The 27,654-nt window shown below is 45.0% G+C and overlaps 4 protein-coding genes and 1 long non-coding RNA gene across 5 annotated transcripts; 3 read left to right on the top strand and 2 right to left on the bottom strand.

Moving 5' to 3' along the window:
• Positions 1-3,723: 3,723 nt before the first annotated feature.
• LOC123170575 (B3 domain-containing protein Os06g0107800-like) lies at positions 3,724-4,377 on the top strand. The gene has a single exon (XM_044588431.1). It carries the CDS (start codon positions 3,724-3,726, stop codon positions 4,375-4,377), a length of 654 nt encoding a protein of 217 aa, XP_044444366.1.
• Positions 4,378-12,098: 7,721 nt separating this feature from the next.
• On the top strand, positions 12,099-13,311 carry LOC123165316 (uncharacterized). The gene is made up of 2 exons (XR_006482928.1): positions 12,099-12,448; positions 12,893-13,311. It is a non-coding gene; the product is annotated as an uncharacterized lncRNA (long non-coding RNA).
• Positions 13,312-14,030: 719 nt separating this feature from the next.
• Positions 14,031-16,085, bottom strand: LOC123165315 (SKP1-like protein 1). The gene is made up of 2 exons (XM_044582943.1): positions 15,621-16,085; positions 14,031-14,331 (listed from the first exon to the last, which is right to left on the bottom strand). Exons 1-2 carry the CDS (start codon positions 15,954-15,956, stop codon positions 14,158-14,160), a joined length of 510 nt encoding a protein of 169 aa, XP_044438878.1. The 5' UTR covers positions 15,957-16,085; the 3' UTR covers positions 14,031-14,157.
• A 4,168-nt stretch (positions 16,086-20,253) lies between these two features.
• Positions 20,254-23,381, top strand: LOC123164362 (ferredoxin--NADP reductase, leaf isozyme 1, chloroplastic). Its single transcript, XM_044581795.1, has 7 exons — positions 20,254-20,845; positions 20,923-21,001; positions 22,196-22,287; positions 22,381-22,458; positions 22,588-22,650; positions 22,774-23,008; positions 23,132-23,381. Exons 1-7 carry the CDS (start codon positions 20,372-20,374, stop codon positions 23,197-23,199), a joined length of 1,089 nt encoding a protein of 362 aa, XP_044437730.1. The 5' UTR covers positions 20,254-20,371; the 3' UTR covers positions 23,200-23,381.
• Positions 23,382-23,427: 46 nt separating this feature from the next.
• LOC123164361 (WAT1-related protein At3g30340) lies at positions 23,428-25,530 on the bottom strand. Its single transcript, XM_044581794.1, has 3 exons — positions 24,379-25,530; positions 24,143-24,294; positions 23,428-23,973 (listed from the first exon to the last, which is right to left on the bottom strand). Exons 1-3 carry the CDS (start codon positions 25,162-25,164, stop codon positions 23,796-23,798), a joined length of 1,116 nt encoding a protein of 371 aa, XP_044437729.1. The 5' UTR covers positions 25,165-25,530; the 3' UTR covers positions 23,428-23,795.
• Positions 25,531-27,654: the final 2,124 nt, after the last annotated feature.

Raw genomic sequence — 27,654 nt, 5'->3', positions numbered from 1 at the left:
CACGTTAAAAAATCTCCCAAACAATGCAAGGATGCGTGTTGCATGTACATCCCATGATCAGAAGGGATAGATGAATGAGATTGACAGCCCAACATATAGGCAGTACCAACTACATGCATAAAAGTCAACACAAGGAAATTCCTGTGAAAACTACAAAGATCCTATCCATGTATAGTGTACATGTTTGGTGTCAGGGCACTCCGTCAACTATTTGTATATAATCCCAACTTGAAAGGAAAAATGCATGTGGACTACATAATAAGGCACATATAGACATCCAACTAGCCAACAAGATCAACAAGCCTAGAAGCAGTAAATTTAATTAGTGCAACTTGTGGCATTAATTAAACTCATTTTTTTGGTTCCTTATTATTAGAGGAAAATGACGAATCTTCTCCTCAGGTTAATGCAAGCTAACGTTTCATCATAAATCAATTATTTTCTAATTGAGAACCAAATGATTTGTCTGCATGATTTTATGATCAATTGAGCTGCAACTTCCACTGTGTGCACTGGGGTAAAAAAGGATCAATGAAGAAAAGTATGGTCAAGTTTACATTTGTACTTCCTTTTGATCCAAAATATAGGATTTTTAAGGCTATCACATTAATTTGGTCACCATGACGGTAATTTCACCATCCATGTGTATGCGATGCTAAAAATAAATGACATATAAAAAAAATGTTTTATGATAAGCAATATTGATTCGATATTATTGATGCTGCCAATTTTTACAAACTGTCAAAACTTAGGAATATATAACTAACAAAATTCTAGAAGACCACATTTTGGAACAACGTACATGATTTTATTAGCCAAATTGCTAGTGTTGCTTGTGTCACCCAAACTGCCTCGATCCATAAAAAATAAAACATGTCCATCCATTGTCTATGAAATTAAATATGTCCCTCTTTATTTCCACAAAATGTAAAATTTGGAGGATAACAAAACTAGGAACCAAACAGTACCTGGTCGAATTGCAATGCAATACCATAGACCGTCGCCGACCTGATCTTTGGTTACAATAAACAACTAAACCCGATGTGGTTTTGGCCATGCAGCGCATTACACACCTACCTACCAACCTAAATTGACAGTCTAGCCCTTGAGAGTTGAGTCTACATCACCACTAGCATTTACTAGTATAATCTTCATTTGAAGGAAACTAATGCAAGTTGGTCTCAGATGCATGACCAACAAAATAAACTAGGCAATGGAGATCAGCCAAGTGGTGATTCATAGTTTACTCACCTGAGGTGTGATTGGCCAGAATCTCCTTGTCAGGAAACTTTACTTGATTATTATTAGACACATAAATAACAAAACCCTTGTGCTTCACCAGGGAACAACCTTTGGGTGCGACCAAGTCGAGGTAAAGTAGAGGTGAGGTGACCTAAACAACATTTCTAAGGTGATCCCAACTTGAAGATGAAAAATGTCATGTGGACTACATAATAAGGCAGATATATAAATCCAACTAGTGCCAACAAGATCAACAAGCCTATAAGCAGTAAATATAATGCAACTTGTAGCATTAACTAATTCCATTTTGAATGCTTATAATTAGAGGAATATGATGAATCTTCTCCTTAGTTAATGCAAGCTAATGTTTCATCATAAACCTAATGATTTTTTTCGAAAAGAATTGAGAACCAAATGATTTCTCCGCACGATTCTATGATCAATTAAGCTGCAACTTTCACTTTATGCTTTAGGGTAAAAGCGGATCCATGGAAAAAAGTATGGTCAACTTTACATTTTGTACTTCTCTTTGATCCAAAATATATGCTTTTTGAGGATATCGACCAATTTGGTCTATGTGATGGTACTTTCACCATCCATGTGTATGTGATGTTAAAAATAAATTATGTATAAAACATATATTCCATGATACATTTAGGAATATCGATTTGATATTATTGATGCTGCCATTTTTGTAAACAATCAAAACTTAGGAATATGACTAGCGAAATGCTAGAAGACCCACATTTTGGATCAAAGAAGTACATGATTTTATTAGCCAAATATCTAATGCTGCTTGTGCATCCAAACTGTCGGTCCATACTAAACAGAACATGTTCGTCCATCGTCTATGAAATATGTCCCTCTCTATTTCCACAAAATATAAAATTTGGAGGATTCTGAAACAAGGAACCAAATAATACCTGGCGGGATTGGCAATTCAATACCACAAACTGTTGCCGACCTGATCTTGGTTACTCCAATGTGGTTTTGAACCATGCAGCGCATTACACACCTACCTACCTACCTAAATTGAGAGTCTGGCTCTTGAGAGTTGAGTCGACATCACTAGTAGCATGTAGTATAATCTTCATTGTAAGGAAACTAATCCAAGTTGGTTTTAGATGCATCGCCAGCTAATTAAACTAGGGCTTGGAGATCAGCCAAGTGGTGATTCATAGTTTACTCACCTGAGGCTTGATTGGCCAGACTCTCCTGGTCAGGAGACTTTATTTGATTGTTATTAGACATATACATAACTAAACCCTTGTGCTTCACTAGGGAACAACCTTTGCGTGCGACCAAGTCCAGGTAAAGTGGAGGTGAGGTGACCTAAACAAAATTTACAAGGGTGACGTCACCAAACCGAATAACCGGCTTAACTATCATGTTGCACTACTAACAGATGTTTTTAGGGAAAATAACATAATTAGCTAGCTCCAAATTGCTCGATTGATTAGGGTATTTGCAATAATAGGCTCGGACAAGTGGATGACAAGCCTACCACCACAGATGCACACACCCAAATCCCGCATTATTTTTCCTTTTTGTCATTTGCTATAATTTTTTATGCACTTATGCAAGCTCGCAATACACTTCTCCTAGCCTAGTTGCATCAACAAACTAAGTAATTTACACAAGGTACCAGCTCAATAACAGCTAGTCCTAGTATTTTGTACTGCTACTATGATACTTGTACTAGCTAGCATTTGGTTAGTTCAACAGCTTGCATCCCATCTAACTAACCCTAATTAACCAACTCCATCACTATTTTTGAGATGATTGTCTCTAAATATACATGGGTCAAATATACACCTGGCATCTACTACATCTATCCCAATTGTCGTTTACCAGTGTTATTAGCTGTCACAAGGACTTTTCTTGCAAATGTGGCAGGGTTATTAATTTTACTGTAAATAGCAGTTGACCTCCTTAACCAACCACCATCTGAATCTTTTATACTGCAAACGGCAAATTATCTATCAATGCACATCTGTCGCGTCGATGGCTTAACTACTTTGTTTAACTTGACGAGGACCTGTTCCCTTTGATCTTCACCAATCTGTCTAATTGACTTATATCGACTTTGTTGTCCGTTTCTTCTGTAAAAATAATTAGCTTGAAATTGCTCTGCGCCTCATGGTTTCACATTCACCTGCTTCCTAATTAATCGCAAAAAATTAACATAAAATTAAGCGTGGCACGTCACACGTAAGACATATAGGCAGTGCAGTTGAGGATGCATTTGGACCATTGATCCGGAGAATCAACGGCTGAGATTAACCCCGTGGTGTGTGTGCCTGGCATACAGAGAGTCAACGCATGAAGGGTAGACGACTTGGCAGGAAATCACAAAGATCCCATGCTTGCTACTCTATATATAAACACACATGTGCAGGTGCACTTATGCATCATAATTCAGACACGATAGGGATTAGTATCTGAGCAAGCTAGAGATAAGTTGAGAGTTGCAGCGAATCAATGGCGTTGACGGCCGCATGGGAGAGCAGAGGGGCAGAGCAAGAGGGGGGAGGAGGAGGAGTCGAGCCGTCGCGCAGCGGCAAGGGTGGCAATGGCGAAGAGAGGATCAAGCGGGAGCACATGTTCGACAAGGTGGTCACGCCGAGCGACGTGGGCAAGCTGAACCGGCTGGTGGTGCCGAAGCAGTTCGCGGAGCGGCACATCCTGCCGCGGCTGCTCGGCGGCGCGGCGAGGGCGGCCTGCCCCGGCGCCGTGCTGCGGTTCGAGGACGGCCGCGGCGGCGGGAGGGCGTGGGCGTTCCGCTTCTCCTACTGGGGCAGCAGCCAGAGCTACGTCATGACCAAAGGGTGGAGCGCCTTCGTCCGCGACCGCCACCTCGCCGCCGGCGACACCGTCTCCTTCTGCCGCGCCGGCGCACGCCTCTTCATCGACTGCCGGCGGCGTGGCGCCGGAATAGTAGCCTCGGCCCCGCCGACACGCCTCCTCGTGCCAGCGGTGGTGCCGCAAGTCGTCACGCTCATGCCGCAGCGGTCGACGTCCTCAGACGAGAGGGCGCCGCGCGGCCGGTGCGTCCGGCTGTTCGGCGTGGACCTCGAGCTCGCCGGCGCCGAGACGCTGCCTCTGGATTTGCAGCTAGCTTTGATGAGAAGATGACCTCCGCCTGTGCTTCACTTGCCTGAATTGTGCAATTATTTCGATCAATCACTTTAAATCTAATCCATCCCCTAAATCTAACTCCGATTAAAATCGGCCTATGTATATAATAAGTGGAGCCAAGAATGGTTTTGTTGCATCACAATGATGCAGGGATGGGGTTTAAGGGCATCTCCAACGCAGACCCTCAAAACGCCCGCAAATCGTGTGGACCGAGGTGTCCGGACGCTGGAATCCATCCAACAGGGTACCCCATCGGTCTACGAACGCGTCCGCTGTCCAAAATCCCGCAATCCGGACGCAAACTAGAGTGAGCTTCGCGGGCATCCGGACCGCCGCCACGTACGCCCCTAACCGCCAAATCCCTCCCCAAAATCCTCTCAGCATAAAAAAAATGCTCTTCACGTGAAGCAAGCGCCGCATGTTCATGCTAGTCAGGCCGTGGCAGACAAGACATGACTCCACATGGCATTGATGCCGGTCAAAGCGACGCAACCAGACAAGCAGGCGGCCCCGCTTCAATGTCGACGTGGCGACCGAGAAGCCTACTCTGGCTGGTGCACCGCATTGAAGCCAGCAGGGCACTGGCGGCACATATGATGGAGGCGGCTGTTGGGGATGGGAAGTTCCTTCTGCCATTAGGGATGCGCAAAATTTCCCAACTAGCGAGGAGGGTTTTTTAGCTACAAAATATCTTTGTTGGCCTTTTTTTAGATGTGTTAGAGTGCTCTTACTCCCAGTAATTTCAGTTTTTGGATGAGTTAGAGATACCCTCACAATGCAAGTATCATGTATTGTAACCTAAATAAAAAGGATGATGTTGCAGGGCAGTTAAGGATATGAGAGTACAATACTATAGGCCGTCAAACATGAAAAGTTCATAAGAAATAAATCAAGCCACAACTTTATATTGGGTGAGTAAATGCAGTGAGAATATGATACTAATGTACACACAAAAATCCAATATATAGATCTATGCTACTTAGTGGCCGTCCTAGGAGATGCCACAATGTACATGTACAAGGTATAGCCAATATAATTTCAATACACTAATTCAAATTTATGAGTATACACTACAAGTAGTTTAATTTGGTCTAGATATCACCACAATTTCAACAAATAGTCCTAACTAATAATAAGATGTTCAATAATTAGAACTAAGTATATATTAGCCGCACAAGTTCAAATTATAGATTGGCCAACTACCACTTTTATGTCACTCAAATTGTCTCAATCCATATTAAAACTTACACCTCCATCGTCTTTAAAATCTGACCCCCTTCTCTTTCTCAAAATATAAACTTCTGAGTGTCAGACCAAAAACCAAATATTATGCATATGTCCTTTGAAGAATTGTGCGCCCCTATGACATGCTGGTCGTGATGGACCTTAGTCCCATTTGTGATGAGCTACTTCAGCCATGTGTGATGAGGTATTTTGTAGTAGTGACAGTACTTGCCTAGGTTGCAATGCAATACCACACAAATAGTTGCCGACCTGACCTTGGTTACAAGAAACAACTAAACTAAATATGGTTTTGGATAAGAGAAGGGACCTGAATGGTTCTATACATTAATAATTTTTGCAGCAAGTGCAGTGCATTACACACCTAAACCCTGCATGCAGTGATTAATATTGACGACCTGGACCTTGAGAGTTGAGACTACATCACCACTAGCATGTAGTATAATCTTCAACTATAATCAAATCAAAGCAAGTTCAAATTGGGGGAGGGGGGAGGTGTTTGAGATGCACGCCCAACTAAATAAACTAGGCCACTGGAGATCAACCAAGTGGTGGTTCACACTCAGTTACCTAAGGTTTGGTGGTTCATAGTTTAGTCACCCGAGGTTTGATTCGCTAGAATCTCCTGATCAGGAAACTTTATTTGATTTCTATTTCACATATAATAATTAAACTCTTGTGCTTCACCAGGGGACAACCTTTGGGTGTGACCATGTCCAACTGTAGTTGGGGGGGGCCTAAACGACATTTCCAGAGCCAATAAACCTGCTTAATTATTATGTTGTAGTACTAACCAAATATTTAGCTAGCTCTCTTGATTGATAAGGGTATTAACGATGGTTGGGCTGGGGCAGGAGGATGATAAGCCTACCACTACAAAACATACCCAAATCTCACACTAATTTTCATTTTGTCACTGGCCATATAATTTTGTTGCCAATTATGCAAGCTAACAAATAATTATCATGGCCTAGTTGCATCAAGAAACTGACTAATTGCTACATACACAAAAAAGAAACCAACTAATTTGCAACAAGAAACAGACTTGTAAGTGCATTATGTCAGTTCATCAACTTGCATCTCTTCAAATTAACCCTAATTAACCAAATTCATCACTAATTTCTTTGCGATCTACAAATATAGCTTAAATATATACTAGGCATGTACTCTTACATGTGTGTATTGTTTGTCGCAAAGGTTTTTCTTCCAAATGCAACAAATCTAACTAATTAGCCATTGACATCCTTAATTATTCTATGCTAGCTCATTTGTCTTCAAACCTTATCATCATCTCGCCCTTATATAGTATGTGCACCTGGTAATTATCTATCCATGCACAGCTATCGCATTGATGGCTTAAGCACCTAGTTTAGCATGACCAAGACTTGTTCCTTGGATTTTAACCAATCTACCGTGTTGACTTGTATCGACTTCATCATTCTTTTGGTTTCCGATGTACAAATAATTAGCTTGAAACTCAATTAGTCACATTATGTGCTCCATGGTTTCAAATTCACCTGCTTCCTAATTAACATGAAACTAAGTGTGACACGTCACACATACATGAAGGTTATTTGCATCGATCGAGGTAGAGATGCAGGGGGTTTTCGGTCTTTCTCGAGTAAAAAAACAGCATGTACATACATCAACAGTTAATAAGGGTGAGTGTAGACCATACATACGTCTGATGATCAGAACGGTCGACAGCTGAGATCAACTGCATGTATGTACCAAGGAAGAAAAGTCAACGAATCCAGGTCATTCGAGTGCATGGCATTCTTATTTGTAGCTCTTCAGCATCGAACAGGATCCACGCAAATCCAAGTGAAGTGCAGCTAATATTGATGCAAATTCCATGCAAAATACCACAAGCTAAGCCCTTGCCAACCTTGGTTAGAACTTACAAGAAAACACTGATCCAAATCCAAAACGGTTTTGGGCTGGACAGGGGACCTAAACGCACTCCTACAAAGTAGTGATACTAATTAATATTGGTGCAAATGCATTGCACTGCATTACAAACCTAAGGGACCTATAGTACTTGCAGTGAACTGGATTGAAATGGAATATTGAAAGCTGTCAATTTGGCCCTTGAGAGTTGAGTAGAGACTACAATATTTAATCACAAGCTAGTATATTCTTTAACTACATGAACCACAGTCGAGTGGCAATTCTTAGTTTAGTCGCCTACCTGGCCAGGAATCCTTACTTATTGCATAGTTGCATACATAAAAGAAGGTGCTTGACCGAGTCCAAGTAAAGTGGAGGTGATATAAACCTTATTTTCCAAGGATGGCTTCATCACCAAGCCTCTACCTTCTGGCATCCAATGGCTTCATTGATTAGCGTAATAAGAATATTAAGAATGTATGGGACATGAGGATGCATATGCATGACAAGCACATACCACCATAATGCACAAACCCAAATTGCATAATTTCTTTTTGACAGACTGTTTCAATCGTGCAAGTTAATACATTAATTAAGTGCTTATTACCTTGCTCATAGCCCCTTATATTGTTTCTCAAAAGAAAAATACCAACAAATAGCTAGCTTGTTCCTCTAGTCTAATTGCATACAAATTAGACTTGTCAATTACATTATTCCACTCACAAAAAAAATTACATTATTCTATGTACCAACCCAATAATAGTCCTCCTAGTAAGTTGTACTGCTAACAAGACTTGTACAACCATCTGGCCAGTTCTCTTCTCTAGCTTGCATCACATCCAATTGACCCTAAATAATCAACCCGACACTAATTTTTGTTGATCTCCCTTCCTTTTTACTCCCTCTGACCAAAATATAGTACTGCTTGTCTCCATATTTAGCTCAAAGAGCAGGCATCTGGCTCCCAACTACCATTTCTTCCAAACAACGTGACAAAGTTAATTAGAAGTTGATCTTGTTGTTCATCAATCCTGGATTGTCTCTACAGCTTATCATTATTGTTCGGGATGTTAGTTGTATAGTGCCACTGGCTTATACCTGCAAGTGGGACTAATTTTGAGAAATATATGCTCCATCTATACACCTCGGGCGATCACATACATGGTTGCATGACTTCTCATCGCATGATAATTTGTATAAGGGTAACCATATGGCTTCAACAACTAAACTTGACTATGTCCTTTTCTCGCAAGTGCATTTTTCACAAATCTACCATGTTGAAAAAAACATCCTCCAAGAACATGAGGATGCATGCATGAACCGTAGAGTTGTAGACCGTACATCTGATGAACAGAAGAAGAAAAAAAGACTGAGATTGACCGCCCAACATACAGGAGTACCATGCATGGAAGCCAACGCGTGGACGACTTCGTGTGAAAACTACAAGTCCTGCCCATGTAAGACAGCTCCGATCCATATATCACTCGGTCAGCTATCCATATAACATATACAAATATCTCAATTCAACTGGAAGATGAAATATGTCATGTGGGCTTATGTAAAAAGCCAATATATGCATTCAACTAGTACCAACAATCTCAACAAGAAGAGCCAATTCAGAGCAAACAATTTAATACAACTTGTGGTGTTAATCTATTCTTATGGTTGCTTATAATTGCGGAAATATGATGCACCTTCTCCATAAGGTCAAGGTGTCATCATCAGGTAAGCTCCAATTTTCATTTTACGTGCATCAATCAATTCAGTCTCTACATAGTACTTTCACCATCTGTGCCAACATGCATGTTGCTCGCACAAAAATAAATATATTGTAAAACCTAAATTTCATGATATTTTTTGAACAAAAAAATTATTGATGCTAGTGTTTTTTTAATAAACAGTCAAACTAAGAAATATTTAACCTATAGAAATGCTAAAAGACCCTCATTTTGTCAAAGAAGTAGATGCTTCTACTTGAGTAGTTGTTTCTTGTAACCAAGATCCGGTCGGTACCGGGGGTCATCCTCCTTTTCAAAAAAAGAAAAAAAAGATCAGGTTGGTAACGGTTTATGGCATTCCATTGCGACCTAGACAAATATTATCACTAACAAGGTTAGATCTGTTGCATTTGGTAAACTCAATGTGGTATTGGACCTGACAAGGGACCTGAATGATATTGCAGATTAAGTAATACGGTATATTTTTGGAGTCAAATGCAGTGCATTATTACACACTTAAAACCGTACCTGTAGCGATTGGTATTGACAACCTGGCCCTTGAGAGTCGAGGCTACATCACTACTGGCATGTCGTCTAATATTCAACTATAACCAAATTAGTGCAAGTTCGTGGGGGGAGGGGGCCTGAGATGCATATAACAAACTAGTTAAACTAGGCCACTTGAGGTGAGTCAAGTGGTGGTTCGTAGTTTACTCAACAAAGGTTTTATTGGCTAGAATCTCCTGGCCAAGAAGTTTCTTTTTCAAGGAATAATAATGAAAACAGTTCTCTTCACCAGGGAACAACCTTACTTTCGGGTGTGACAAGGCCAGGTAAAATGGAGGTGACATAAACCACGTTTTCAAGGATGACGTCATGAAACCAATTAATCGGCTTAATTATTATGTTGTCCAGCTAACCAAATGAATTAGCTGGGGGCAGGAGAATGACAAGCCTACCACCGCAAATATAATGCACATATCCAAGTTGCATTAGTTTCCATTTCCCCACTGGTTATATAATTTTGTAGTCAGTTATGCAAGTTAATAATAATTATCCTGGCCAAGTGGCATCAAGAAACCAACTAATTTGCATCAAGAAATGTACTAGTATAAGACTTGCAAGTGCATTTGGCAGTAAGAAAAACTAGCTTGCATCCCATCTAATTAGCCAACTCAATCATATATATAGAGCTCAAATATATACCTGGCATGTACTCTCTGTCCCAATTGTCCTTTACATGTGTATATAATCTGTCGCAAAGACTTTTCTTGCGAATGCAACAGATCTAACTAACTAGCCGTTGGCGTCCTTAATTATTCACACCTAGCTCATTAGTCTCATCAGCTGGCTCTTATACAGCAGTCCCTCCGTCCCAAATTATTTGTCCTAAATTTGTCTAGATACATCCGTATCTAGACACCTAATTTGAGGCGTAGGTAATACGTGCAAATGGTAATTAACTATGCATGTACAGCTGTCGCATTGATGGCTTAATCATCGTAGTCTACCATGTTGACTTGTATCGACTTCATCATTCTTTTTGTTTTCGATGTAAAAATAATTAGCTTCTTTTGGTTTTTATGTAAAAACAATTAGCTTGAAACTCAATTAGTCACACTCTGCGCTCCATGGTTTCACATGCACCTGCTTCCTAATTAACATGAAATTAAGCGTGACACGTCACACATACATGAAGGTTGTGTGCATCAACCGATAGAGGTACGGGTTTTCTTTGGACAAAAAAAAATCTCACAGACATAGGACAACGATTAATAAGAGTGCATGTAGGCCGTACATACATCAGATGATCAGAAGGATCAAGGATCAATGGCTGAGATCAACCGCGTGTATGTACCAAGGAAGGAAAGTCAACGCATGCAGGATAACTTGGTGCGGAAATTATAAAGATGCTAAATATGCTTGCTGTATATAAACACACATGTGCAGGTGTACTTAGCACCATAATTCATTGCACGATTGGAATTAGAATCTAAGCTGGCTAGAGATCTGTCGAGTTGCACAGCATACCAATTAATGGCGTTGACGGCCACATTGGGGAGCAGCGGAGCAGAGCAAGAGGACGGAGAGGAGAGGGGAAGCTGAACCGGCTGGTGGTGCCCAAGCACTTCGCCGAGCGGCACTTCCTCCCGCAGATGCTCGGCGACGGCGGGCCGGGGAGGGTGGCCGGCGCCGTGCTGCGGTTCGAGGACGGCCGCGGTGGCGGCAAAGCGTGGGAGTTCCGCTTCTCCTACTGGGGCAGCAGCCAGAGCTACGTGATGACCAAAGGGTGGAGCGCCTTCCTCCGCGACCGCCGGAGACACCGTCTCCTTCTACCGCGCCGGCGCGAGCCTCTTCATCGACTGCCGCCGGCGCGGCGCCGGAGTAGTGTCCTCAGTGCCGGCGACACGCGTCCTTGTGCCTGCAGCAGTGCCGCAAGTCTTCGCGCTCATGCCGCAGCGGGGGACGTCGGACGACAGGGCTTCGCACGGGCGGTGCCTCCGGCTGTTCGGCGTCGACCTCGAGCCTTCCACTGCCGAGCGGCCGCTGTTGGATTTGCAGCTAGCCCTCATGAGGAGATGATCATCAGTTCATGCTTTCCTATTTATTGTGTAAATCGAGGTGCAATTTCTTAGCAGATCAAAGCAAGAAGACGAATATTTTTCATTTTTTATTCTGCATGGGAATGTAAGAAGAGGATGAACTTCATCTTTTCAGGGAGGTAAGTGTTTGTGGCCGGGGCACCGGCCGAACTGTGCGCCGGTCTACCGCGTGCACGCCGCGTGGACGCCACATCACGCAATATGGCCCACACTTCTGCTTCCCTCGTCCTTATCCCCTCAGCGTCTTATCTCTTCACCGAACCACACATTCATTTTCTTCTCTCTCGTACACAACTACGTCCATTGATTCCCCATTGACGGCCATGCCTTTTTCCAATCCGTGGTCCTGCTCCCAATCCCGCCTGCTCCTCCGGCGAGCTCCCCGGCCGCCATAATCCTACCTCCATGGCGAGCTCCTGCAGTCCCCCCTCCCCCCCTCATCAGTCTCTTCTCCAGCTGCGAGCAACGGCGCGGCGCATTTTTGCTGGAACCAACGCATGATGATGATGCAATTGGCGCAGGCCGGCGATGTGGCTACGGATGTTGCAACCCCAGCCACTGTGCTGGAACGTCGGCGACGATGTGACACAGAGAGAGATGCTGGATCCGACCATGGTCAGAGCAGCAACTACTAGCTTTTTTGCAACCCATGCGAGACCAGTGCTACAACCGCTATTTTTTTTGCTAGCACCGGCGGTGATTTTTGCTGGAACCAGCGAGGGATTTTGCTGCATCCTGCATCTGTTTTTGCTGGAAACTAGCCTTCATTTTTTTTTGCTACCATCGGCTTTGTGTTTTTGCTGGAACCGGCATATTACTTTGCTGGAAGTAGCTTATTATTTTGCTACAATCGACCCTGGAGTTTTTCCCTACTAAATTTGCTTTTGCTGGAACCGGCGCATATTTTTGCTGGAAGCTGGTATTTTTTTTTTTTTGCTACAACCACTAGAGCTTTTTCTTCTACTGAATTTGTTTTGCTGGAACTATAACCTTTTTTTGCTGGAACCTAGTAATATTTTTGCTTCAATCGACCACTCGAGGATTTTGTTTGTTTTTCAGAATTTTCTTGTTGGCCACCACGATGCAAGCCAATGGCCAAGGCGAGGCAGAGGCGGTGACGTCGGGGGCATGCTGCAACCGTGCCGAACCTTGATCTGGAACCAGTCGGGGGGCATTCGATCTGCAATCCTTCGTTGACCGCGCGCTGGGGCCCACTGGTGGCCATGATGCAATCCCGACGGCCACGGGCGGGGACGCGTCGGAGCTCGTCGGCGACGGTCCCGACGGCGACAAGTCGGAGGGAGGGGAGGGGGCGATGCTCTGTGTGCAGGAGCGTGGAGAACAAAGGAAGAAGACGACTGTAGGGGGGCGTCAGATCTGACAGCTGTAAATGAATGAATCGGACGGATGCGCTGCGACCGGCCCGCCGGCGCCTATCACTGCCCTTTCAGGGAACAGGATGAAATTAGCGGGGTTTTTTTTCTAAAATATCAAATTTATTATAAAGATTCATCGAAGTACCAAGCATCCCAAACATAATAAAAATTACATCGAGATCCATGGACAACCGAACGACCATTGCCGCTGCCAAAACGAGCCGCCGACACGCCGCTATATATACACACTTAGGCACCATAAATTCATTGCACGATTGGGATTATACTCGAGCGCTCCCAGGGCACCAATTCCTGGGAGCTTAGAAACTGTACCGATATACTAGAATCTAAGCTAGCTAGAGATCTGTTGCGTTGCAGCGAACCAATGGCGTTGACAGCCACATTCGGGAGCAGCGGAGCAGAGCAAGATGATGCAGAAGGATCGATCAACAGATGCTCAAGCACTTAGCCGAGCGACACTTCCTCCCACAGATGCTCCGCGACGGCCCCGGGAGGGTGGCCGGCGACGTGCTTTGGTTTCAGGACAGCCGTGGCGGCGGCAAAGCGTTGGGAAGTTCCGCTTCTCCTACTGGTGCAGCAGCCAGAGCTACATCATGACCAAAGGGTGGAGCGCCTTTGTCCGTGACCGCCACAGGCGACACCTACCACGCCGGCAGGAGCCTCTCCATCGACTGCCGCCGATGCGGCGCCAGAGTAGCACCCTCAGCACCGGCGACACGCCTACTTGTGCGAGCAGCGGTGCCACCACAATTCTACACGCTCACGCCACAGCAAACAACGAACAGACGACACGGTCAGGGTTTCACACGAGCAATACCTCAGGCTGTTCGATGAAACCATTATGGCGACATAAAAAAAGGCGCTAAAACGCAAACATGACGAATACTAAGCATTGTTCATCCTACATGCTCCTCTATTCAAACGCCTCTACTCAAAGGCCCACTGGTTCTCCCTGCGGATCTCCTCCTCCTCCTCGGGCGTGAAGTCGTTCTTGATGTTGAAGGTCTTGCGGATCTCCTCCGGGGTCTTGCCCTTGATCATGTCCGCAACAGTCTGGCAGGTCAGGTCCAGCAGCCCCTTGATGTTGAGGAAGTTTGCGGCCTGAGAGGGGGCAAAGGGGCAAAAGGAATAGCAGCGTGTCAGAGAAGCATTCATTTACTAATTCGACATTCTACATGAATGTTTTTGTGGCAAAAGAAACACAAAACAAGGCATGCATTGATCAATTGATATCGATTCAAAGCCCAGAACATGGGTTCAGGTGTCATAAGACTAACTGGATCAAGATCAACCGTCAAAAGAAAATAACACAACTGTGATAAAACAGAGTCAGAGCTGATACTACTACATTCTTGCAAAAAAGATGATAACTGAACATATGGATAAGTTATGGAAATTCATGCATGGGTTCAGATGACAAGCACGACTTCTCAGAACGCAGCAACCGTATGTATCAGCTATGATTATGTCTGGAACAGTGACAGAACATGGGATCACGGGTAAGCAATGTATGGTATTGGATTATGTAGATGCAACATCTGAGAGACCACCCTATCTAGAATGAAACAACATAACTGTAACAAAACAAGTTCAAAGCAATACTACTGAACACCTGCGGAAAAGCTCAGACTTTTACAGTTGGCAACTATCACTTGGCACAAGAACAGGCATAATATGTGGTAATTTAGCTACCACTATGTAATGTATGTAATGTTGCTAGTACACCACCACAATCAGAATCAGGCAACCGTGATAGATGGAAGAAGGTATGCAAAGTTGCATTCAGAAGATTAGACAAGATAATAAACACATGGATACAAAGTTTGAAACAATAGTTTAATTGTGTGACTTTGCATCACTATGTAAAAAGCACGATTAACAGTAAACCAATTGCTAGGTAAACAGCAGTGCATAATGATAAAGACCATATATTACTCTTCTGTGTGTTCTGATGTTTCCACAAGTGAATCACAGAGAAACTCGACATTCTACCACTCACATAAAGTTGCAATTAACTGGCACAATCTAACAAGTTCTGTGTGGTCTGATGATCGAGGACGACCGCAGAGACCAATCATTCAATCACAGGTTACCACAAGAACGGTCCCTGTGTACATCGAATGTAATTTCTCTTTTTCATGATATTAATCTAACCAATCTCCAGATTGCAGAGTAGGACGACCGCACAGCACAGACCAATCATGTAACCCTAACCTAATCCGCTCGAATCTAATCTGGCTCGATGACAGCACGCCCGTCCAACCTAATCTAAACAGCAGCAAGACGGGCAGACCAATCTCGATCCGAGCCCCAGCCCCAGAAGGGGAACAGCATCACGAAAACAAACAGTAGATCTAGAGCAAGGAGGGGGGGATCGAGGGATTCCGTACCAGGATGAGGTCGAAGAGGGTGGCCTGGTCGACCTTGACGAACTCGGCGTCCCAGTTCTTGAGGTCCTCGGCGGGGGGCGCCGCCGCGTCGGGCGCGGCGGCGGCGGCGTCGGCGGGCTTGGCCTGGACGTGCTTGTTGCAGTACTCGATGACCTTGGAGAGGATCTTGGAGGTGACGTTGGGGAGCGGGATGCCATTGTCGGCGCAGTCGTCCTCGATCATGTGCCGGATGGTCTGCGACTCCATGGCGACCGCCTCCTCCACCTCGAACTCCTCCCCGTCCGAGCTCTTGAGCGTCACCATCTTCTTCTCGCCGGCGTCTCCCGCGGCCGCCATCGCCTGGATCCGGGCTGGGGGTGGGGGCGGACGGACGGATCGGGGATTGGGGATCGGGGAGGAGACGCGGCGACAGCGGCGGAAGGGGGAAAGATTGGAGCTTTGTTTCTTGCGGTGTGGGTTGGGCTTGCTTATGGGGTCCGGGTGGGGTATTTATTTATTTATTTTTAGGTGATTTTGGTGATGGGGGCACCACGTGGACGGATATCTTGCCTATCATAACGTCCACAATCACCACGAACCCCCCTTTTTCGGGTCATCTCCTCCGCGTCCTTCCTCGTCTCCTTCTACGCCGATCTCTGCAAGTATGTAACTGTCATCATAGTTCGTCGACGCATCTTCCATGTCCTCCTCAGTCTGAGCAGTCCCACCGCCCCCATCACCACCATCTCCCCTCCTCCCCTCCTCGGCAGCGACAGGAAACCCTAGCGATATGAGGAAGAGGAAACACTGCGGCATCGAAAGAGAGGAAAGAAGGGTGCTTTGATGCTGGATGGGTTGGGCTTCTTTGGACGGCTTGGGGGAAGTTATTAAGGGCGGTTTGGGCAACACGTGGACAGATGGAGTATCGTGCCTCCAAAGGAAGCGGAGACAAATAATTACTAAGCCAAATTTGGACCGTATAGATGGATTAACCGTTGATCAAAGTTAAATCTTGGAAAATCATTGTATTTGTGGTTTCTTAATTTGGCTTATGCTTGAGCAGTAAAGTTTGTCATATGCACTAAAATTTAAGGCTATGTGATGAAGAAGGTTGTATTTATGATAACACTAGCAAAAGGGTCGTGTGTTGCAACGGGGACATACATCTCTCTCGCCCTCATCATAGCATTTAACAATAAAAAGTTATAGATACATTGAAGACGTATCAGAAGTTGCCTGGCCGAACACTGGTAGGAACATATTTCACTCATTTCAAATAAGATTTAGCGCATTTCAAAAAATTGATTTCACTCATTTTACAAAATTCATTTCACTCATTTCATAGTAACACATTTCAAGTTTCCATTGGCTTGTTTCACAGAAAATCACATCTATTTTACTCTTTTGAAAATAAATTATTACACATTGCCAAGTTAATCAGTTTCACAAGGGAAGTTGACATTTCAGTTTCTTTCCTATTTGGTTTCACATCTTTTCTATTTGAAATATGTTTTTTTTCACATTTTTCTAGTATAACAGGTTTGTTTCACGTATGGAATATGAAATGTTGAAATTTAAATGTGTTTGGAATGTATCCAAGATTGATCTTGTTCTAAAGTTCTTGACGACGGAGTCCAAATATATAAAAAGTTTCTGAAACGAGTTTATAGTTTAAAAGATGTGAGTGATTTACATTGACTAAGATGAAATAAAGTCTACAGATATGTTTGGGAGGTAGACAGAGAGAAAAAAGTTGCATGCACATCTCCCCTGACAAAATGTGGTCTTCGAGGCCCATTAAGATGACACTGATTTGACTAAAAAGGAAGATAGAAGAACTATGCTACTACCATACATCTGGGAGGGACATAGCTTCACATGAATCTCAGGAAATGCGAGCGCGTGAGATCTACCGCTAGGTACCGTCACTGCTCAAAATGACTTTGCGTTTCTTATATGATGTAGGCATTGGGAGAGGGAGGCTCGAAGAGGATAGCCCAATGTTTTTTTTAAGAATCAGATAGCCCAATGGGCTGGGATGACTTAATTTGTGTGGTGCAATAGGCCATTCAAAGGCCCATAATTGCATTATTTGCCCTTTGCAGGCCCGTCCAACAGTCATGTGGGTCCATCATGCTAACATCTCCCACTTGTTTTATTTTTTTTACTCTTCACAAAAATATTTAATAAACATATTAAAAATCATTTAGTTAATTTTTTTCTATGTGTTCATCACAAAAAATGCTCATGTAGTGTTAAAAAACATCCGCTCAACTTTTAGAAAAAGTATGAACCAAAACAAAATGTCATTTCAAAAATGTTCAAGAGTTTCAAAAAGAAGTATGTGACATTTTCCCAAATTTTTATGCATATAAAAAGTTTCCTTTATGTTTAAAAAATATTCTTAGCAGTCAAAAAATGTATGTCACATTTAACAATGTTCAAGCGTTTTGCAAAAGTGTTCGTGATTTTTTAACATCTTAAAAATGTAATGTAATGTTAGCATAGTTTTAAATCTATTTCTTATCATTCAAAAAAATGTTTCCTCATGTATTTCAATTATTTAACACACATTTAAAATTTACACCACATATTAAAAAATGTTCAAAAACATGTATTTGAAAAGATGGTAATAATGTATTTGGAAAATATATAACTTGTATAAATGTTTTAGTTGTATAGAAAATATGATAATGTGTTTGGAAAACTAGACATGAAAACATATGTTTGAAAGTATTTTAATTCATGTATCTAAAAAAATTACATTAAAATGTTACTGATATAAACAAACAAATTTACAATTTCTATCAAAAAATAGACATTTGTTTGAAAAAATAAACAAACAAAGAACACCGGTGAAAATCGAATAAAAAAGGTAAACTGAAGGAAAGAAGAAAAATAAATAGAAAAAAGGAAAACCGAACAAAACCAAAGAAAAACAGATGCAAAATAGTGAGAAACTTTTTTTATTAGTTTCTCACTATTTTTATGCGCAAAATAGTGAGAAACTAATAAAAACCACAGGGAAAAACCCTTGCGCCTAAGCTACAGTACTGAGCCGGCCTAGTAGCACTACACTAGAGGCAGGACCTACTTACATCTCGCGGCGAGCGAGAAGTAGCTCTTGTGGACAACGATTGGCTCAGCCCATATTAGGAGTGAGCGAGAGAGCAGCATAGCGAGCGAGTTGTTTCTACAGCTTTTCAATTGGGGTTTTTTGTTTTCCTTTCATAAAAAGAAAATGATTATTTATTTTGAAAGCTGAACAATTTTTGAAATTTCTGAAGATTTATTGAAAAAACAGAACCCATTTTATAAAGACGTGAGCATTTTTTTTAAACATGAAGTTTTTCTAAACCCTTTTTGTGAATAGTTTTGAACATGAAAGGTAATCCCCAAAATGTTTCGTCTTTCCCTGGCCCACCATGTTAGGCTTGTTAAGCCCAAGTGAGTCACTAATGCAGCTATGGTGACCAATAAATAAAGCCTGGTAGCTTTTCTAAAAAATAGGTATATTGTCCTTCAAACAACATTTGGTGTTCTCTATTTGCATATTCTGGAAACACGGAAACATAAATAGATAAAAAGTTGAAAAGATAAAAGCACATAAATGTGTAGTTTTCACACTGTTCATTCCTATTAGTCCATGTGGTGTTCCTTTTAAAGATTTTGTGACAAAGCCTCAAGCTTCGAATGAGATACCAACGTTTGCCAGACCTCAGTTTATGAATATTTACATTTTATGAAGAAAATGAGGAAGTAGGATGCCAGTATGGTAAACTAAAGTTTGATATGGTTAAGGCATATGGTCGAGTGGAATTGAGCTATCTCGAGGCCACCATGATAAAAGTGGGTTTTCATCATAATTTTGTACCCTTTGTTTTATTAGTGGTTTTGCTGTGACCTTTTGGTGTTATACAATGGCGAGAACTAAAGACTTTCCATTGAGGGAGACAAAGCCATGTATCATACACCGAGGACTTGACACCACCACAGTATTGGCGAGAACTTTTTTGCCAATGGTTGCGCAAATCATTAAATTCGATTTCTCTGAACCTCCACCATGTGTCGACTTGTGGGCATGGCGTCACGAGCAGTACCAAAACTTCAGGCCTCGCTCCGCATATATAATGCTTGTTAATTCACACAAAAAACCGACTAGTAAGAAAAATTCATTTGGGCTAGGGGGGCCACGGCCCCCTCAACCTTGTATGTAGCCCCGCCGTTGTATATCATGCTTGTTAATTCACACACAAAAAATGTGCTTGAAGATGGGCCCGAGGATAGGCAGGCGAGCTCATCGTCATCGGTGGCGAGAGATCCGCCACCACACTGGTGTCGGCGGACCCTCGCCCCCAAAGGCGAGACAGAGAAGAGGAAGAGGAAGCTCCCATGTCGACGGTGTCCGACGGCACTTTTGTGGCCATGACAACACAACTTGGCAGCGCAATGCAGGCAGGCAGGCAGATACTTGTTGGATTCGATGGACATATGAATCTTTCCTAGAGAGAGACAGAGATTTATAGAGAGAAGATAGTTTTGGTGGGTGAGTGAGTGAGTGGCCTTGGCCTTTTGGTTGTTTGTGTTGCTCTGTTCCCTCCAAAAACCAGGAGCACCACTTCATCCTCACCTCCCCTGCCTTCCACTCATCTCCCTCCACTCTATCCACCTTCCCTCCCGCTCCTTAACCTCCCACCCCTTCTCCCCGCTACCCTCCCCCGCCCCTACCCACCTCGATCGATCCCCACCCACACTCCCTCCTTCTCACCGCCATGGCCGCCGTCACGGCCGCGGCCGTCTCCCTCCGGGCCGCCACTACCACCTCCCCCTCCCCGTCCAGCGCGCCGCAGCACTCCCACTGCAGCTTCCCGTGCGCCGCAAGAACCGCCGTCTCCCGCCGCGGCCTGCTCACCGTCCGGGCGCAGGCCGTCTCCACCGACGCGGCCGCGGCGCCGGTGAAGGAGAAGAAGGTGTCCAAGAAGCAGGAGGAGGGGGTGGTGACCAACAAGTTCCGGCCCAAGGAGCCGTACGTGGGCAAGTGCCTGCTCAACACCAAGATCACCGCCGACGACGCGCCCGGGGAGACGTGGCACATGGTCTTCTCCACCGAAGGCGAGGTGCCCTACAAGGAGGGCCAGTCCATCGGCGTCGTCGCCGACGGCCAGGACAAGAACGGCAAGCCCCACAAGCTCCGCCTCTACTCCATCGCCAGCAGCGCCCTCGGCGACTTCGGCGACGCCAAGACCGTACGCCCTGCTCGATCCGTCGATTCCAACGATCCATTGGCACTGCTTGTCGCTGACTGAAATCGATCTGGCTGCAGGTCTCGCTGTGCGTCAAGCGGCTCGTCTACACCAACGACGCAGGGGAGGTCGTCAAGGGGGTCTGCTCCAATTTCCTCTGTGAGTCCCAACTCCCTCCCAGAGATGAGGAAATCTGCATTGTTCGGCTCTCAACAATCTGAAAAATTCTTCAAACTTAACAGTGTTCGGTTTAGTTCAGACGTTTTGCAGTTCAGATATCAGGATGAGTTAATTCTTCTTTTTCTTAAATTAAACACATTCCTGCTAATGCTATTATTCAATGCAATCCAAAGTAATTATCTCTGCAATGGATTTGGCAGTTCGTACGATCTCCACTGATGTTCTTCTGTTGCATTGCATCCCCCTGTACTTCTTTTCGAAAAATCAATCGCTAGTGTTCAGTATTCAGAGTCGGTTCAGTCGAGGCTCTGCAGATCATCAAGAATCTGTTCCTTGTGCTAATGAGTAGCTATTTTCAAACTCAGTAGTGTCTCATTCTCATTATATCGTGGCTACTGCATCCTCCTATACTTATGTCTGAACAAGGTGTTAGTTTTCAGGCTTCAGAGTCGGTTCAGTTCAGGAATTGTAGACCTTAAATGATCTGTCTCTTGTGCCAATGAATATCTGCACCATCATTTACTAAGGCTAGTCATCTCAGGCTCATTAAATTTTTTGTTTTCTTCACTGGAATCCATGAATCTTATCTCTGCAATGGATTTTACAAGTTGGCATTCTCATTATCATGGTTTTGCAACTCGGTAGTGTGTCATTCTCATTATCCTGGCTATTTTGCAACTCGGTAGTGTCTCATTCTCATTATCATGGCTATTACAACCCCCTGTACTTATCTCTGAAGAAGGTGTTAGTGTTTAGACTTCAGAGTCGGTTCAGTTTGGGCTTTGCAGATCATCAAGAATCTGTTTCTTTTGGTAGTGAATATCCGAATCACCATTTACTAACACTAGTCACATCAGGCTCATTAATTTTGTACTTTATTCACTGTATACCATAAATCTTAGACTGCAATTCTTCAGTTGCATTGCATTGCATCCCCTTGTACTTCTCTCTGAAAAAAATCTGCTACTGTTCAAAGTTCAGAGTCGGTTCAGTTCAGACTTTGCAGATCATCAGGAATCTGTTTCTTGTGCTGATGAATTTTCTTTATTGGAAACCAGTAATTAAATCTGCATCACCATTTACTAACACTGTATGCAATCACTGCTAGTATTTTACAAGTTGGTAGTATCTCATCCTCACTGTCATGTTTGTTGTTTGTCCATGGTAATGCAGGCGACCTGAAGCCCGGCGCCGATGTCAACATAACAGGGCCAGTAGGCAAAGAGATGCTCATGCCTAAAGACCCCAATGCTACTATTATCATGGTGAGCCTGAACCCCATGGTTAAAACATTCAGCAATTCATCCATCACGAACTGATGGCCAACTAGTAATTTCCATGTTGTCGTTTGCTTGCAGCTCGCAACAGGGACCGGTATCGCGCCGTTCCGGTCGTTCTTGTGGAAGATGTTCTTCGAGAAGTACGAAGACTACAAGGTAACACATACATAGTGCCGATGATGTTTGTCTGCCACTCCCTGTCCCACCTGGTACTGAATACCACCTTATGTTCACAAGAAACCTGAATCAACAATTAAATGTGTGAATCCTTGTGCTGTTGTGCAGTTCAATGGCCTGGCATGGCTCTTCTTGGGAGTTCCGACCAGCAGCTCTCTGCTCTACCCAGAGGTCGGAACATCGATCACCTTGTGTAGTCTCCATGAGATTTTTTCTATCCAAGTACTACATCCTTGTTTCTTGTGACAGACACTTAATCATCTTGTTTGGCTGTACTGCATTTGTGAACACCAGGAGTTTGGGAAGATGAAGGCGAAGGCGCCCGACAACTTCCGGGTCGACTACGCCATCAGCAGGGAGGAGACCAACGCGGCGGGAGAGAAGATGTACATCCAGACCAGGATGGCAGAGTACAAGGATGAGCTGTGGGAGCTCCTGAAGAAGGACAACACCTATGTGTACATGTGTGGACTGAAGGGCATGGAGAAGGGTATTGATGAGATCATGATCCCATTGGCTTCAAAAGAAGGTACTACAATGCATTCTTCTGAACTTATTTATACATTTATTTTGTTTCAGTATAGTTTGAGTGGTTTAATGCAAGAATTCAACGCAAGTGGTGCTGAATCTCGTGTCGTTTCGGTGATGCTAGGAATCGACTGGATAGATTACAGGAAGCAACTGAAGAAGTCCGAGCAATGGAACGTCGAAGTCTACTAACTCTTGTGGCTTTCATTCTCGACACTTTCTTGTGCATATGTGCGCACGCACGCCTATTCGTGCGGTCGAATATTGTACGTACATAAAAAGTAGATATAGGGCGTATTGCTTCCGATATTCTCTCATGTTGGTTTATTTAAATCTCCAAATTAAATACACTACTATCTCATGTCTGCTCAAAATTTCCCAACGGCATTTCACTCAGATAATGCCATTGCCATGTGTAGCTCTTACAAATTTGCAGTTAATTAGAGCATTCCACGTATGTCCCCACGAAAAAAATACACTTCTCAAAAAACATACAAAACATGGTGACATCTAGTATACATATTTTCTCTGATGTCGCTATTAGTTTTGGTATAGAATCTTCAGATCATTATCCTACTGAGTGTTGTCTGGATCAGAACCTAAACAGCTTCATGACATGGCTGACAGTGCCCTGAAGCTTAATTTACACCATTAATGGTGATCTCACAAGAACATGGAAACGAAAACTGAAAAGTGTGTTGGAGAACTTATTTGCTGCACTTGTTAACACCCACCCAGATGCAACGGATGGAGGGCTCCTCTGTTTTTCAGCCTGTGAGTCTTGAAAGTCAGGGCTGCATCTGCACCTGTACCTGTTGTTGTGGTGGTTGTTGTTGCTGCTGCACTTGCTGCTGTTGCTGCTCCGTGTCATCCTCTGCAACTTTTGGGGGCTGCTGCAGGGCCTCCTGCCTCTTGCCCCACAGCAGCAGGTACAGCCCACCTATCACCAACACCGATCCCAGAACACTGCAAAAGCGCCATTATATTGTCAGGTGCCGTGTCGAGTCAATCATGGGTGGACACTATGAGGTTGGACCATCGATAAGGATGGTGCAGGATCTCTCAGTGTCTGAAACTCTGAATCTGGATGTACTATGATCGGTGCTAGTGGAATGGTGTGGTGTGGTGGTGGTACCTTCCGAGGTAGAGCGTCTCGTGCAGCACGGTGAAGTCCATGACGGAGACGATGATCTGCACCACCGGGATGAAGGCGGCCACGAACACCGGCCCCCGCTTCTCGATGCACCACGTCAGCAGCACGAACGACACCCCGCACCCCACCACCCCCTGAATTTCAATTCAGATAAGCTGTTCATCAGTGACTGACAATTCATTTGTAGTAATTCAGATGAATGAAAGATGCGTGCGTACGGCGTAGAGGATGGTGAGGATCTGGAACTTGGAGGTGACGAGCCAGGCGGCGAGGCCGAGGCTGCGGTGGGCGCAGAGCCCGACGGCGGCGACCTGGAGGAAGCTGAAGGTGGACATGAAGGCGTTGCAGGAGTAGACGTAGGGGTACTTCTTCGCGAGCCGGCCGTGCAGCAGGAACCAGCAGGAGAGGCACACGCAGTTGCCCAGGATCGCCACCGTACCCAGCGTCCACCTCTTGCCGGCGCCGGGGTCGCCCGCCGGCGACGGCGCGGCGGAGTAGTGCAGCTGCCCGCGGTGGGCGTGGGTGAGGGGGACGCCGCGGTAGAAGGTGAGCACCATGGCGCCCGCCAGCGACACCAGCGTGCCGGCGAGCTTGGCGGCGCCCGTGGCGGTCCTGAGCTTCAGGGACTCGGACCGCGTGGCGGCGGCGAGCAGGAAGGTGAGGACCGGCGCCACGTTGGAGAAGGCCGTGACGAAGGTGGCCGTGGTGTACCGCAGCGCCACGAAGATCATGTACTGCCTGAGCGCCGCCCCCAGCGCCGCGCTGGCGAAGAGGTAGGCGAAGATCTCCAGCGTCATCTTGGGGCGGACCTTGCCCTCCCTGAAGTAGGCGATGGGGCCGAGGAAGATGGCGGCGGTGAGCTGCTGGAGGGTGACGAGCACCAGCGGGTCCAGGCCCCCGTTCATGGCCACCTTGACGAGGGAGACCATCACCGCCGCGATCGCGTTGAGGAACACCATCACCACCACCGGCCACACCCCGCCGCCGCCGCTCCCTCCTCCCATCGCCACCACCACGCACACCAGCGCACGCAGGCAGGCGATCGAGCCGGTGGACGGGAAGATATGCGGCGAGCGAGCGTGCGTGCGGGCGGGCAGGTTGGGTCGGTGTCAGGCGGGCTTTATAGCCATGAGAGGAAGGAGAAGGCGGGTGGGCAGGGATGATGCAAGAAAGAAGAGGGAGAAAGCGAGGGGAGGGAGGGAGAATCGTTTCAGGTACGGCGGCTTTTGGTTTCGGCACCACCACCGCCGGGAAAGGTGACCGGACCAGATCGATTACAACTGCAGCAGCAACAGATGGAGAACTGTGTGGTGTGCTGTGGGTAGCATGCAAGTGTCTGCCTCTGCATCTACGTGTGGTGTGTTGTGTGTGTGTGTGTGTGTGTGTGTGTGTGTGAGAGAGAGAGAGAGAGAGAGAGAGAGAGAGAGAGAGAGAGAGAGTGAGAGAGAGATCCATCACCTCATCGCCTCATCTTTTGGTATGGTTGCTGCTATCAATCATGGGCTGGGTGCCCCAGCCAGCCACCTACACCTATCTACGATCCGTCTTTTCCCAAAGGCGGCAACAAAGAAGATCTTTTCCTCTTCCTTTCTCTTCTCTTGATTGTGCATGTAGGTTGCTGTTGTAGTTTTGAAAGAGAAGAGAATCTCTACATTTTTGGATATGTGTTATCTCTTCTTATAATACTATATAATATGCACATTTCAGAGAAAGGATCTCTGCTTTCTTGATCCTCTATTGGTTGTGCAGATTTCATCAGTCGTTGGATATGTGTTATCCCTTGGCATTTTGGTCCATGCCTCTGCATGGATGGTCGGCGCCGCTAGACCTAGCCCTACTTGTAGGCCTTTTGATCTCATCACCTATCTTGTATGTTATACGGCCACAAGCGTGCATACCGCAAGGTTGTGCAAACGGTCACTTTTGTCCAAGAGTTTATGGGCACGTTTAATTGGATAGCACCCAACAACCGCCTTACCATTTTTTCCATGTTGACTGAGGGCGTTGGCATGCGTTTGGGTCAGGGCCGGGATTTCGAATATACGTCAAAGTCTTGGCCAACGGTTCAGTTTTTTTCGCCAACAGGCGGGAGAAGCGTCGGAGGCGAAATCCTCCAAAATAATTGGCACGCCGCGATTTGCTAGGGCGGAAGTGGGCACGATCCAAACAACCCCTAATATCACTCCCTGCCTCCCACCGTTTATGTGACCTTATGGCGGGTTTTACTCGTTTTGGAAATCCCGCGACACTGTGCTCTTCTAAGAGTTTTGCACTTTTGCTTGTTGTTATTCTGATTTTTTACCTTATTACGTCTCACTAAAAGGCAACCTTTGTCAGAGGGTGGGCGTGCGTATAGTTTAAATGAACCTGGTTTTCACCCGAGTGCACCTAGCTACTAGATAGATGCACACCTATATAATATGGGATCTTTGAGCGGCACCAACAACTTACTGTGAACCCAAAGATTCCTCTCTGTGTTGGGTTTAATCCCGCACGGGTTCTGTGAGGATGAGTACTACGTCTTCTAACCATAGGCCTCTCCGTGGTTCGGCCTGGACCATTGGTTTGGTTATGACCAAGGAATTGTATTCCCCGATTCCTCTTCGTTAAATGGGCTTACATGGGCAAATTCTGGTTTTGCTCCTTTAATTGTCAACTGGCACAACTATTCTGCACGGATCCTGGTAATCGCTTTCTTATCATGTGGTGTTTCCAAGAGGTTGCTAGAATGTTAAACATTTTCAAAACCTAAATTCAAATTTTGTTAGTGTACCACTATAGGGCCTGTTCTTTGGCAGCTTTAAAAAATAAGCCGCCTTCTTTCCATATTATTCCGTAAGCCGCTTCTCATTCACTAGGTCTTCTATACAAATTATGGATAACTAATTTACAAGGCTCAAAAAATAAGGGGCGACTTACTTTTTTAAATTGGGGAGAGGTAGCTTATTTTTTTAAGCCACCCAAGAACTAGCCCTAGCTATTCCAGGTAAGAGGAACTCTATCACAATCGCCATATTCACCCGAACTGCATAATAACTGCCATGTGGAGCACGAACCACAAAAAGCAGCTCCATCGGAGTTGCCATCCACACCTCAATCGCCATAGTTTTTGGAGCTCCCTCCATATTTGGAGGATGGAAGGGATACTTTAGAGTACACTCCATAATTTGCTGGGCGTGGCTGGAGGGAAATTTTTCATCATCCATCCCACTGAGATCGGGCACTGCCTTCAAAATTTGAGTCGTCATTGTCAAAATTGAGTCGTCATCTCCGCTGGAATCACGCCATTGCTCATGCAACCGACCACCCCCGCGAAGCTCCGTGCCATGGATTTTGGAGAGGAAGGTCATCGTGGCTCATAGGAGCTTGAGGCCCATGGAGTGAGGTGCAGGACCGTGTCATGCACATCCATGACGAAGTCCTGGGAGGCGGCTCCTTGAGAGGATGGTCGCCGTAACTCGTAGGAGCTTAAGCCCATGGCGCCGTCATGTGCT

Source organism: Triticum aestivum, chromosome 7D, assembly GCF_018294505.1.
Source record: "Triticum aestivum cultivar Chinese Spring chromosome 7D, IWGSC CS RefSeq v2.1, whole genome shotgun sequence".
Lineage (NCBI taxonomy): Eukaryota > Viridiplantae > Streptophyta > Magnoliopsida > Poales > Poaceae > Triticum > Triticum aestivum.
This window is presented reverse-complemented; position numbering and strand designations above follow the sequence as displayed.